Source organism: Peromyscus maniculatus, chromosome 1 (assembly GCF_049852395.1).
Source record: "Peromyscus maniculatus bairdii isolate BWxNUB_F1_BW_parent chromosome 1, HU_Pman_BW_mat_3.1, whole genome shotgun sequence".
Classification (NCBI taxonomy): domain Eukaryota; kingdom Metazoa; phylum Chordata; class Mammalia; order Rodentia; family Cricetidae; genus Peromyscus; species Peromyscus maniculatus.
Genome location: NC_134852.1, coordinates 177235447 through 177249378, shown reverse-complemented (window position 1 = coordinate 177249378; position 13932 = coordinate 177235447). Strand labels below are relative to the sequence as shown.

Sequence of the window (13932 nt, the reverse complement as noted above, 5' to 3'; positions counted from 1 at the left end):
AAAAACCACAACGAAAAGCAACGTGGGGAGGAAAGGGCTCATTTGGCTTCCACGTCCCAATCACTGTCCATCACTGAGGGAAGTCAGGGCAGAAACTCAGGTGGGAATCTGGAGGCAGAAATGGAAGCAGAGACCATGGAAGAACACTGCTAATTGGCCTGCTCTCCAGGGCTTGCCTTCTTAAACCACTTGGAACCACCTGCCCAGGGGTTACCTTGCCCACAGAGGGGCTGATCACGCCCGGTCCATATCAATCATTAATCAAGAGCATGCCCCACAGACTTGCCTACAGGCCAATCTGATGGAGGCATTTTCTCAATTGTGAGTCCCTCTTCACACATGACTCCTCTAGTCTTGTGTCAGGTTGACAAAAAAAAAAACAAAAAACAAAAAAAACAAAAAACAAAAAAACCACCTCACCAGTACACTTGCTCAACTTCAATTCAGGAGAGGAAGGAAGGAATGATGTCGGGATAGGAGAGAAAAAAAGGGTACTGGGTAGTGAAAGAGTACAGCCAACGGCAGAGTGGCAGAGTGTGGAAAGACAAATACACACAAACAGACTTTAGAGAAAAGGTCCAGAGAAGGGCGGGGGGTGGGGTGGGTGGGTGTCGGGGGGAACCATTTTGATCTTACTTTCTTCATTAAATAAATAGTAGCTGACGTTCACAAGCCTGGCCCTAATGAATGTGTTGTCTGTATCATTTCAGCCAGTCCTCGGGTGTGCTTTACAGATGTGTGAGAAACTTGTGCTCACAGATGCATCAACTGGCCCAGCATTGCTGCATGAGTTACCTTTCATGTGATGAGATATCTGATAGAAGCGACTCCAGGCAGGAGAGGCTTACTGTCCATTATGAAAACAAAGGCAGAGGGGTGGGGCTCTCTGTCCAGGGAGCTTACACAAGGCTTGTCCTAGCTCAGTAGATATGGAATGGAACCAGAGGTGGCCTCTAATTGTCTAATAGTGTTTGTCCATTAGCTAGCCCCGCCCCCATAGGGTCCACAGGGACCAAGTGTGCCAAGAGATGAGCTGGAGCCACACTTTTTCTGTTTGGTTTTTGAGACAGGGTTTCTCTGTGTAGCTTTGGAGCCTGTCCTGGAACTCACTCTGTAAACCAGTCTGGCCTCAAACTCAGATATCCACCTGCTTCTGCCTCCCGAGTGCTGGGATTAAAGGTGTGCACCAGTACTGCCCGGCCACACTTTTCATTCAAACTATAACAAACATATTTGGTAAGAGGCAGGCCTGGGGCTTGAACCTCTGTCCTGCCTCCACAGTGAGTGTTCATAAACACTGCCTTCCTGTCTGTCCTACGTTTAAGGGAATATCACTATTGCACTCAAGGCAATTTGAATTTAATCTGATCTCAGGGCTGACCTAGAATGATGTGGTCACCACTTATAACAGTCAGTCATCAGACAGACTGGCAGGCACCTGTCCATAAACTCACACTCCCTGATGCCACTCAGTAAGTCTTGGTGAGGAATATTATTATTAATGCATAATATAGAGTCATCTTATGTGGTGTGGGTGTGGGTGTTGACACACAGGAAGAGGCTCTGTAACCAGTTAATTAGCTCCATCTTAGTCTACTGGTGAAATTCACTCTTGCATCCCTGCATGCCCCTGCAGATGACCACAGGTGGCTGAGGTTTATATGGAGAAAACACATAAATAAGGAGTACGTGACCATCCCCAACTAACCATATCACATTTTCTTAGCATAGTACCTATTCAAAAAACCAGCTAGCCTCATTATTGGATACCTGTAAGTATCTAAATACCAGTTATGGTTGAAAGTCGCAGAGCTATGAAGTGATGATGTGGTCATTTCCCTGACATTTCAACTGCAGGGCTGTGAGAGTATTGGGAAGGATGCAACAGTCTCCAAGGGCATGTGCCTTCCCTGCATCTGGCCCGTTTCATTCTACGGATAATCTATGAGTCTTATAATTAATTAGACTCAGGTTAAAATTTGCACTGAGCCGGGCGGTGGTGGCGCACGCCTTTAATCTCAGCACTCGGGAAGCAGAGGCAGGTGAATCTCTGTGAGTTGGAGGCCAGCCTGGGCTACAGAGGGAGTTCCAGGAAAGGTGCAAAGCTACACAGAGAAACCCTGTCTTAAACACCCCCCCCAAAAAAAAATTGCATTGAAGTAGTCTTCCCCATAAAGAAGCATCACAAACCAGTGTTGCAAGTTGCAAGGTTCTGGCAGACTGGGGTGGGAGTGGAGGTGGGGGTGGGGGGTTGGAGGAGCCTGGGTAGGGGTGTGGGGGTGTGGTGGGAGGGTTGGAGGAGTGGGCGGTGCACACAAGCATAAAGCCTGGAATATAGTAGATGACCATTCACTGTAAATTCTTTCATCTGTTTTGGTTATTTGTTGCTGTGTAAAATACTATCTCAAACCTTAGTGGCCCTAAGGACCGTGTCCATTGGCTATGAGGAGGCTTAGTAAGCTTTTCTTGAATGATTATTTATTTGCTTACAGCTCTGCAACCTGAGCTAGGCTTAGCTGGCTGTTTCTGCTATGGGTCCCACGGTTCCATTGCTATTCTACCCCTTCCCATGTTTTTATCTTTCTTACTAGGTGAGGCTGCACTGGGTTGGAAATTCAAGATGGCTTCTCCAACACGTCAGACGTCCGAAAGGTGGGTTGGAGTAGCTAGGGCCTGGGTTCCTAGAATCTTGCTTTTTTCTCGTTTGGCTAGCACGATCAGTGTGTAGGTATTTAATGTGTGGTCATATAGTGCCCTTTGCTCAGAAGGACCTTACTTGGTTTAAGGTGCACCTGTCATTTGTCCTAGTTGATGTCTGTCAACCTGGCAGAAGCTAGAGTTATCCGGGAAGAGGCTCTTCAGTTGAGAAATTCCCCCACCAAACTGCCTGTAGTTGAGTCCGTGGGGGCATTTTCTTGATTGCTAATTGATAGAGGAGGGTCCAACCCTCCCAGGGCAGTGTCATCCCGGGGACGTGGTCCTGGACTGTAACAGAGAGGAGGCTGAGCAAGCCAGTGAACAGTGCTCCTCTGAGGTTTCTGCTTCAGTTTCAGGTTTCTGCCCTGAGTTCCTGGCCTGGCTTCCCTCTGTCAGGGAATGTGAACTGGAAGGGTGAAAGACAAAATAAACCCTTTCCTCCCCAAGTGGCTTTTGGTCAATGGTTTGTTATCACAGCGACAGAAATCCTAAGACATCAATACCTTCACATTCTTAGTAATTTTCAAACGAGGTATCCTACATTTCTATTTTCTTCTGAGCCCTCAAATGAGTCGGTCTTCATAGCCAAATCTCTTTCATGAAGGTAGGAGGTGGCAGACATCAGAAACACTTGCTGGGCACCAGCTCAGGATCACCTGTTTTCTCTGGGTCAAGGCAGTTCACAAGAGCACCCTGAGGAGTAGGCAAGGGTTTGCAGCCATCACCTCACTTGGGTTTCTTCCCTTCCGAATCCCATGAGCCGCAGATCCTGAGAGAGCTGCACCAGCAGGTATGGTCCCTTTCCAAGCTACCTCATAAACGGAGACTTATGGCAGACAGCAAGAAATAGCCCAGAAATGAGGTGTAACTACATCCTGGGAAAGTGGAGTTAGAAACTCAGGTCTCAAGACCATGTCTTGCCTGTCGGAGGAGGTCACATTGGCTTCCTTGGCCAGCCAGCCATGGCTTTGGGTGGGAGAACTGGTCTACCAGAAAATCAACTGCCTCGTCTGAGACCATGGGTAGGGCAGCTCTCTACACACAGCTGTGAGTAAACTGGGTCAGCATGGCGTGATGGAAAGGCTCCTCTTTATTTACCAATCATTTAAGTGCCGGCAATTACGTGCAGTGCAGTGCTCACACCCGTAGGGATATAACTGTGGCCCTAGGACAGAAGGCCTGTCTCTTTCCAGTCACGTAAGGGTGTGTCTTGTGAGTCCTGGTGCAAGTGGGAATTGGAAATTATGGAGAATGGGACATTGATTCTTGCCGTTGATGGTGCCTGGGGACTTAGTCCCAGTTATTGCTGACTGGCTTTGAGTGTATCCCCACGTGCTTACAGCACCTGTGCTCCAGAGATCGAGAATGCATTCCTCTACTGAAAGGTCAATGAGCCCTAAGGTAGCTGAGTGAAGAAGGGTCAGAGACTGGTTAGTTCCACTTACTTGATCTGGTTCCATTCCAGGAAGGAAGATGGCAGGTCCTTAGGAGGAGGGATTCCTACATGGGTACCTCATCTCTTGACCTCTGTCCTCAGTGTCTTGTCTCCTTTTCTCTACCCTAAGTTCTTGGCCATCCTTTCTTCCACGCCCTCAGTCTCTATTGGGAAGCCCCATCTCTGTCCCTCCGTGCATGGTGCCCCCCCTCCCCCCCGCCCATTTTCTTCTTGGTTTCTTCACTGTCTACAGCTAGCATTGGCTGCTGTCCTGCCTCCCCTTCCTTCACACAGCTTTCCTGGCTCTGCCAGGCATGGAGGGAGTGAGGTTCAATGTTGCGCATGGAGGGGTTGGTAGACTTTCGTACCTTGGGGAAGGCTCCCACCTGTGAGAACCAAAGGCTCAAGCAACTTTAACAAGGTGAACTGATTTCCCAGTGGCCAGACACAAGGCACACAGCCGACCCCTTACAAAACAGTAACTGGGCCTTAGGACAGGAATCCCACTAGCTAGGACTCTTGCTTGAGGACCCTAGGTGGCTAGAAGACATCTGGCTGAGAGCTTGCTGCTTTTCAATCATCCTCCCTGACAAAAAGACAGTTCCTGCCTTTGATAAAGTGGAGAGGACAATCCTACACACAGATACGATTAGACTAAAAAGGCATAGAAATGTGGGATGTTTGGGAAAGGAAGTTTCCAGAAGCAAGCGTCGCATAGGGCATCTTCTGTGGCTGGGGTCCAGGTAGCATAGATGTCATGGAGGGTGCAGCCTCCCCCAAACCTCCACCATAGACAGCTACGTGCAGGGGCGCAGGGCTCTCTTGGGGCATGGTGGGCTCCTGTTCCCTTTTTTGTGGGAAGGGCTTGCATCTCTGGCTGTCACCTAGGTCCTGGGTACAAACAAGCATGCCTGGGGCGGAGGGTCTGCTCTGGTGTCCCCACCAGCACCTCCCCCACACTTCCTTTCACTTTTTCATTCCAAGCACACATCTAGGTCTGGATTGCCACCTGGGGGGACCACAGGGGAAAAATTTCAGGATTACATCCACTTGCCAAGGTTTTTTTGCTTTGATTCCTACATTGATTTCAATCCGCGAAGCTTCACAACTGAGGCCCTGAATGCTTTCTTGATGAAGTGGAGTTATCTTCCCCTTTCCAATCTCCAGTCACTCTCCAAGCCACAGGCTGCAGCACTTTTCTGCCTCCCAAGCCACCCCCAAACCCTTCTGGGCATGGCCAGTAGGACCCCTGAAAGCACTCGAGTCGATAAACTCTTAAAGCTGCTATTACCAGGGAGCCCTGGGTTCTTGGTGGATTACGGCCACCACCGAGTTCCCTATCAGTTGCTGAATTCCATGCAATCCTTTTTAGAAACCTTCTGCTTCATATGCTCTAGAGGCATTCACGGTCCCAGCTGCAAAGCAGGAGCCCAGGAGTGCCCTGGGGGGGCTGCAGACCGAGCCCAGCCCAGCTTCTGACCAGCAATGTTACTTAATGATAGCAAATCCGTCATGCCTGCCAAGTCCTCACTTTCTCGGTCCTATTATTAACTGGGAACCCTGCCGGCCAGTGGCTTTGTTTCAAGTGGAAGCCTGTGGACTTTGATTCCCTCAGGGGGCGGCTTCCAGCCCAGGTGGATGCAGGTGGGCCAAGGCAGCAGTGTATTTACTTCCTGGGAGAGCATGGAAGCGTGCTGTGAGCCAGGAGGCGTGCAAGTGGGTCTGGGTTCCAGGTCAGTTCTGTATGCACCCTCTGAGTTCTGTTGATGACCCTTCTTCCTTCTGCCCAGAGGACCGCGTTAGCCTTTGCCAGGCTGGGAAAACTGGCAAGGCAAGTGGAACAGCCTAGGCATCTGTTTTCTCGGAAGTCAGGCCTCTGTCCTGCCTGCACCTTTGATGAAGGTTGCCAGCACCGGATGCAGCGTGTGGGGGTGGTGTCTAAACCTTCTCTAGGTGTCGGTTTAAAGTAGAGTAATTGGGTAGCACTTTTGAGTTTCCAAAACTGGCTCTCATACATTCGGCATCTCATTGGATTTCCTCAGGGCGAAAGGAGGGTTCCTTTTACAGTGAAAAATTTCCAAAGCTCAGAGTCCTAAGCGAGTTGGCTGGTTTGGCAGGACGACGGAGTGGAAAAATAGGGAGCCAGGAGTTCTGCTCCTCAGTAGGAAGACTTTCAGTGCCCATGCAGACTTGGTAATGCCTCACTACTAACCCCAAGGAGCTTGTTGGGTAACAGGACATTTATCTGGCTTGCTATCTCTTTGCAGAAAAGAGCTGGAGAGGGGCAGAGGTGAGGTAGCTGTTTTTTCCTCTGCGTCTTTCAAGGTTATAACATCTGAAAATCACCGCCCCCCCCCAACCCTTGCTGCCAGTGTGTTCCCGAGGGGCACACAGTCGAGGTGACAAACATTCAGTTGTTAGGACAATGCCACAAACGTCCTCCTCCAGGGCTGCAGAGATTGCTCTGCAGTTAAGAGCATCTTTTGTTCTTGCACAGGACCAAAGAAGTTGAGTTCCCAGCCTAACATGGTGTCTAGTTATTAATCCAAGTCAGGTATATCCAAGTATTCAGTTACAACCTTCAGTGCAGTGACAGCTGCCCCCTGAAGGAGAGAGGATGGAGCAGATCGGGAGTGCCCCCCTCACCCCCGCGGCCCCCCCCCCAGCTTTTCTCCAGGGCTTGCTCGAAACAAAAGGGCTCTCATGGAATGTAGGGATTCTCATCTTCAGAAAGCAGCTCATTTATGCTGTGTCTGGGATGTTAAAATGCCTCTCTTCCCCACTCCATCTTTAAATATATATTCAGATCAAGGGCCAAGCGAGGTCTTTGTTTATGCTACTGTTTAAATAAGAGCAGGAAGCCTTATTCAATTTTTAATGTCTTCCTCAAGAATATGCGTTAATGCATGCCCAATGGATGTGCGAACGAGCACTTTGAGACTGAGAAGTCTATCCTGATCAGAGAGATTAGGTGGTGCATTACAGAAGCTTCTCTGGACGGCACTGCTGACCAAGGCCACGCTGACCGTGGTCTCCGAAGCACTCTGAGTTGTCAAAGTAACAAACAGCAGTTGCACAGGGAAGCAGTTTGCTTGTCCTTCTTATTCCATCTTTAGTATTAGTCAAGGTCATGAGTTGTAGGAAAAATATATAATTTAATTCTCAAATAATAACTTTCTCTTTTTTCTGAACATACATCGTCAAAAGAATCCAAAGTTAATATTTTTTTTTTTTTTTTTTTTGTAGCAGAGAACACAGTGTTCTGAAATGAAGGCAGAGCTATCACCCTTATAAAAATCCACATTGTCCCAGAGAAGAGAAAAGAGTGTGGAAGCCCGTTTTCAGGTTCCTCATGGCTTTACCCAGCAGGTCCGCATAGAGAGGATGATTAGGACCATAGGCCCGAGTGCAGGTGTCTGAGATGGTCTGCACTTGGCTGTGCCAGGTGTGTGTGTGTGTGTGTGTGTGTGTGTGTGTGTGTGTGTGTGTGTGTGTGTGTGTTGGGGGTGTAGGGGGGTGTCTTTTGCTCCACCCCTTGGTGTTTTTATAAATACCCTGAGGCAGAGATAGTCAGGGCTCCTTGGAATAGGTGAGGCTATCCTGTATTTTCTGTTTATCTCCACAATCTAAATCCTTCCATCTAATATTTCCTGCTGCTCTCACTCCAGAAAACTCTGGGAAACTGTGGGGTTGGTGGGTAAATGCCCCGCAAAGGAGAAAGTGAGAGTAAGCATCTAGGAGATCAGAAAAAATGTGCTGGGAGACTTGCTCCCCTTTGGAGAATTCGCCATCAGTGATATGTGGCTGGACAACCTGTGCTGTCTGTCTCCCACAGCTGTCCCCTCCCACAGGTGGCCTCACTCAGCTTAACAGAAGCAATGACACCGAGATAACTAGGTGACAGGACACCCAGACCAGCAAGGTAGGCGGGGCAACAGATAAGCCGTAGGCCGATGGATCCCAGATTCCCAGCCATCACGAGGGAGAGGCTTCCAAGGCGTCCTATCACAGACATACTGGAAAATGTTCCACTTTTCTGGAGTTAGTCTTTCCTTCCCACCAAGGGGATGAGTGAAATTCACTTGGAATAGGCTGCAGGACAGTTGTCCACTCTTCCTTCCACAATTTGAGTTTATCTTAGAAATCCAAATATAGGTCAGAAGAAGTCACATCATAGGTGGACAGTGACCGGCCACTCAGCAGAAACATCTTGGGCTTTGCTTGTATAGCATTGAGGAAAATACTTTAATAAATACAGTTACTCCTGATTTACCTACTATACCTCCGCCCCTGGCATGGCCAAGATGTTCTAGAATACACTTGGGTATCATTCCACAGTCATGGACCTGGAGCTTCCAGAGCACTGGCTGGGCAGGGGCTGGGTAGTCAGTGTTGGGTGGCGGCTGCTGTCGACGTACCAGAGAGTCCTTCCAGGTAGTAGGGCCTCAGTCACTACAGGCAAAGGTGGCTTTTCTCAGCTGCCCTGTGACAACTGGGTTTCACATTTCCTGAAACTAGATCTGTGGAAGGAGTCCCTGAAATTAAGGAGAGAGAGAGAGAGAGAGAGATCACAGAAGAATTAATTGGGCTTTTAAAGAGAGGGGTGGGGAAATTATGAACCAGAAAGATATTGGTCCTGGTGAATTTTGTAAATAAAAAGAGGAACCGAGACCCATTTACACTGTACACACACACACACACACACACACACACACACACACACACACACACCACTCTCCCCAACTACACTGTGTAGCCTTGGGAATGCACTGGTACCAGGCCAATATCAAGGGATTGGGAGAGGTCAGGGGAAAGGTTGGCTGGCTGGAGCCTGACTCCGGGCCCTTAATCCACAGTGGGGTCTTGGCTTTCTGCCAGGAGCAGCTGAGCAAGCTAGATCTGTGGCACCCCCGTGACCTCTGATGCCCAGGGAGAGGAAGCCCTGGCCCCTTCTTACCTCTTTTGACTGTCAATTCTGAATATGGGCTTGTAGAGCTCTGGGATTTTCCGCTCGATCATGGGCCTGAGGCTGTCCCTCAGCTTGTTGTAGTTCTTCTTGAGCTCCTGCTGGTACTCCCGCTGCTCTGCTGTGATGAGACGCCTGTTCTTCTCCACGGCCTCGCCACACCTGAGGTGGAGAAAGGAGCTTGTATGCCCTCAGGGTCTGTATTTTAGTGACTTGGAGAACAACAGTGTGTTGTCCGCTTCTTGAGGACCTCCGCTATGGTCTGTATCTAAAATGTTTCCTCAAGGCCTGGTGTGCAAGCACTGGTTATCAGCTGACAGGCTCTGGGGATGTGATCGGATCATGGGGCTTTGGAGGAGTCTGTCTATAGCATCATACTCTGATAGGCAATTGGGAGAAATAGGAGGTGCACCTCAAGGAAGGGAATGGGTCCTTGAAGGGATGACCTTGGGAGTGTGTCTTCTCTGTAGCCTCCTCACCTCTTTTTCTTGACTTCCTGGCTACTGTGAGATGAACAGCCTCTTCTAAAACATGCCCCCGCACCTTGCCCCACCATGCTGTCCTGCCTTTTTGAAGGTCAAATAGATCCAGTTGACCACAGACGGAAACCCTAGAAACTGTGAGCCAAGTAAATCTTTATTTCTGGTAGTTTTTTTTTTTGTCACTGTGATGTGAAGTTTATAACTACAACCTCTAGTGTGTGTGTGTGTGTGTGTGTGTGTGTGTGTGTGTGTGTGTGTGGTGTATGCAAACACGTGTGATGTACACATGCCTGTGCGAGCACTCAGAGGTCAAAGGAGGGCATTGGGTAGCCTCCTCCATCACCATCTGCCTCATTCCTTTGAGGCAAGGTCTCTTCCTGAACCTGGGGCTTATGATTTTTCCTTGGCAGCACAGTAAACCATGGAGATGCCAATCCTCCAGTCTCCCCTCATCCTTTCACTGCTGGGGTTACGGGAAGGTGTGGGACCACACCCTGCTTGTTACCTGAGTGCTGGGATCTGAACTCGGATCCTTGTGTTTGTGCATCACATGCTCTTACCCCCCTGAGCCATCACTGCAGCCCCACCAAGAGTGTTTTCAGACTTCGTAGCCCATCAGATCCCCACGGAGCTTTCAAACAGCAGACTGCGGCTGGGCAGTGGTGGCGCACACCTTTAATCCTAGCACTTACAAGACAGAGGCAGGTGGATCTCTGTGAGTTCAAGGCCAGCCTGATCTACAAAGGGAGTTTAGGACAGCCAGGGCTGTTACACAGAAAAACCCAAAACAAACCAAACAAAAGCAAAAAGCAGACTGTTAGGCCCTGCTTCAGATGTGTGAGTCAGAACTGCTGGGTTCTGCCTAAGCCCTGGGCATTCAGCTCAGGGCCTTGAAGAAAGCTACCTTACTTGGACAAAGAAGCTTAGAAAGACGCTACCCAATATAAAGTTATCAGCACCAGGCCTTTAATGGGAAAGCTGTCTTGCGAAATGAAAGGCTTTTTTTCTGAGGCTTGTACCACACACATACTGCCTCTCCAAGGCATTAAAAGAACCACCCCTGGTCCTTTAAACCCTGAGGCATCAGAAACCTACACAGAGTTGTGCCAGACACGCACTTTCTTAGGGCGCTCAGTCACCCACACAAGGGGCAATTCCTACCTAAGATGAACTCATGAGAGGAACTAGAAGCCAAAATGTAGATGCAAAAAATGAGGAAACTGCTGTGTGAGAGGGGAGAAAAGCCATACGCCAGGTGTGACGCACACCTTCAGTCCTAGCTCTTGGGAGGCAGAGGCAGGTGGATCTCCATGAGCTGGAGGGCAGCCAGGTCTACACAGCAAGACCCCGTCTAAAAAAGGGAAAAGAATTAGAGCTAATAGAGCAAAGTAAGATAAAACAAAAGAGGAAGAGTAGCCAGAAAACCCAGCATCAAAACAACTTAACAAACAGCAACAGAGAGTAGGAAAATGAAAAGACAAACAGTCCTAGAAAAGAGTTAGAACTTCTAGAAATGGAGTCACAGAGCTAGAACGCCCTCAGTAGACAGGTAAAGCCAGACTCACTGGAGAACTAACGGCAGTGGCTGATAGCTGCCCAGAGCTGAAAAGAGAATAGATCCCAGCGCACGCCACTGCAGAGAACTGCAGAGCATCAACACAAAGGAAAATCCTCAGCCTGTGGTTATCTGACTTTTGGACCGGATGAGTACAGCACAACCGTTCTAACTCAGTCTCCGCCCCAGCGATCCTCCCACCCAGAACTCTAGTCTAGAGCATGGGGACAGAGAGCATGTTCAAGGCATGGGACAGGGTGAGCTGGAAGAGCAGAGACTCGCACTGCACCAAATTTAGTTCTCTCCTTGCTCATTACAGGTGAGATGAGGAAGGGCAAAGAGCTGTGTGTGTGTGTGTGTGTGTGTGTGTGTGTGTGTGTGTGTGTGTGTGAACTTGAGTGCAAAGAGGCCAGAGGTGTTGAATCTCCCTTGAGCTGGAGTTGCAGGCAGTTGTGAACCACCTAATGTGGGTGCTGGGAAGCAAACTCAGGTTCCTTAAAAAAGAACGTACACACATTTAACTACTGAACCATCTTTCTAGCCCCCTGAATCACTTAGTATTTATAATTTTTTAAAATTTATTTTATTTTATGTGTGTGAATGTTTTGCCTTCATGGGACCATGGAGGTCAGAAGAGGTCATCAGATCCCCTGGGACTGGATTTAAGGATGGTGGTAAGCTACACATGGGTGCTGGGAATCGAACCTAGGTCCTCTGCAAAAGCAAGAAATGCCATCTCTCCAGCCCCAATATTTATATGCTGTGTTTGTATGTGTGATGTGTATGCACACGTGTGTGTAGGTGCATATGTAGAAGCCAGGGGAAGACGTCAGGATTTTTCTTTGAGATAGAGTCTCTTACTGAACCTGGAACTAGGCTGGTGGCTAGCAAACCACAGCCATCCTGTCTCTGCCCCATTCCTATGCTGGGGTCCCAGGTGCACGCACAGCGACATCTGGCTTTTTATGTGGGTACTAGGGATTTGAACTCAGATCCCTCATAAAAGTCTCATGCTTGCACAACTTGTGTTCTTACCCACTGAGCTACCTCCCCAGCCCCAAGACCTTGCAGGAATGAGAACAATCAGATAAGTGAGAAAATACGGAAAATACTGTAGTGTTTATGATGGTCTAGTGAGTTGGGGAGAAGAAGGGACAAGTGTGGCATTTGTCCGTCTGGGCTTTTGAGCGTTTCTGGCATTTCCTCTTAGGAAGAGACTAAGCGAGAAGACTTTGTCCTCAACGGCAGCCATCTGAAGAGCTCCAGGAGGCCGGGAGTACTGACTGCTGTAAGCCAGGCTGCCAGGCTTTCTGACTGGGTCTGATCAGTTACAGCTGAGTCAGGAGCCACTGTCTTGGGGCAGGAGAAGCAACTGCAGACTTGGCCAGGACCGAGTCTACAGAGCTGTCCTCATGGGAAGGGTGGCCTGGGGTCACCGTGGAGCTCTGGGGTTATCTATCAGCCTCCCGGGAAGCTGAGGAGATAGAGCTCACTGAAACACAGGCCCAACAGGGGCCACACCTGACTTCCAGCGACATCACCTCTGCCACCTGGAAGCAGAGGACACACCAGTGCAAAGCACGTGACACTGTTGTCACGTTCTCAGAGAGCAGCGACTTCCTCATTGGGGTTGGAAAAGCAAGCACCTGGGAGGGAGAACCTTCATCCACTGCTTGTGTTGAGGGTAACTGACCTGTCCTAACAGCCGTTTTAAATGTACAGTTTGACGGGCCACCGCTGCTTCCATCAGTGTGGAGTGAAGTAGAAGGGAGGTTAACTAGTTAGGTCACAAGGCAGTAGAGGCCAGCAGGGTTGTTTCCCGATGGCCTTCCTGTCTGGGACTTCGCAGAGAGTGTGCTGGGTGAGGTGGTAAGCTGGCACCGGCAGCTCTTTCAGAATGGTTCTGGGAGCCCATTTGGTTTTTTGAGAGCAGGAAGGCAAAAGAATTGAGTGACAAGGACGACAGGGATGGCCCGAGGAGTTAAGGTGTGAGGGTCCTGGGGGAGAAGCATGAACAGGAGGCAAGCAAGCAGCTGCAGCAGCTTCTGTCCAAAGGCTGCCGCTCTCAATGCAGTAGAACAAGGGCTCATCAGAAATGCAGAATCTGGAGCCAGGCATGGTAACTCATACCTGAAATTCCAGTGCTTGGGAGGCTGAGACAGGGGGGTTGCAAGCAAGAGATCAACTTGGGGCTACAGGGTGAGACCCTGCCAAAACCACCACCACTACCACCACCACCACCACCACCACCGCAGCAGCAGCAGCAGCAGCAACAACAACAATAAACCCAAAACCAAAACCAAAAGCCAAAAACCACCAAGAAAATAAATCCCCAAACCAACCAACCAACCAACCAACCAACCAACCAACCAACCAAACAAACAAACAAACAAACAAAAGTCAGAGTCTTGGGCCCTACTCCAGACTTACTGAACCATAATCTGCACTTGATAGGTACCACCCTGGTGTACAAACACAGAGAGAGAGAGGTATGGGAAGTCCTGGAACCCACGACATCCTTAAGTCTGCACAGCAGGCCAGGAGCAGTCAGGATGGTGGGCCGACAGCCTAGTTTCCCAGGACATTGCTACTAGAAGGTTTTGCTATGCTACCTAGGCTGGTCTTGAACTCACTATGTCCATCAGGGCTAACTGCAAACTCACAGCTATTCTCCTGCCTCAGCTTTCTAAGAATAGTGTTTTAAGAGAACGCTGACTTTGAATAAGAATTATGGGTTAATTTAAGTGTAAGAGCTAGTTAGCAATAAACTTGAGCTACCAGCTGAGCATTTATAAGT

The 13932-nt window shown here is 49.2% G+C and overlaps 1 protein-coding gene across 2 annotated transcripts in view; it reads right to left on the bottom strand.

Annotated features, from left to right (window-relative positions):
- Positions 1-7267: 7267 nt before the first annotated feature.
- The window catches only part of Dock8 (dedicator of cytokinesis 8), a 212403-nt gene continuing 205738 nt past the window's right edge, over positions 7268-13932 (bottom strand). For both annotated transcript variants that reach the window (XM_042262086.2, XM_076561526.1), the window contains 2 exons: positions 9090-9260; positions 7268-8667 (listed from right to left, as the gene is read on the bottom strand). In XM_042262086.2, the coding sequence (XP_042118020.2) occupies positions 8607-8667; positions 9090-9260 (232 nt within the window). In that variant the 3' untranslated portion in view covers positions 7268-8606. The remainder of the gene's footprint in view (positions 8668-9089; positions 9261-13932) is intronic.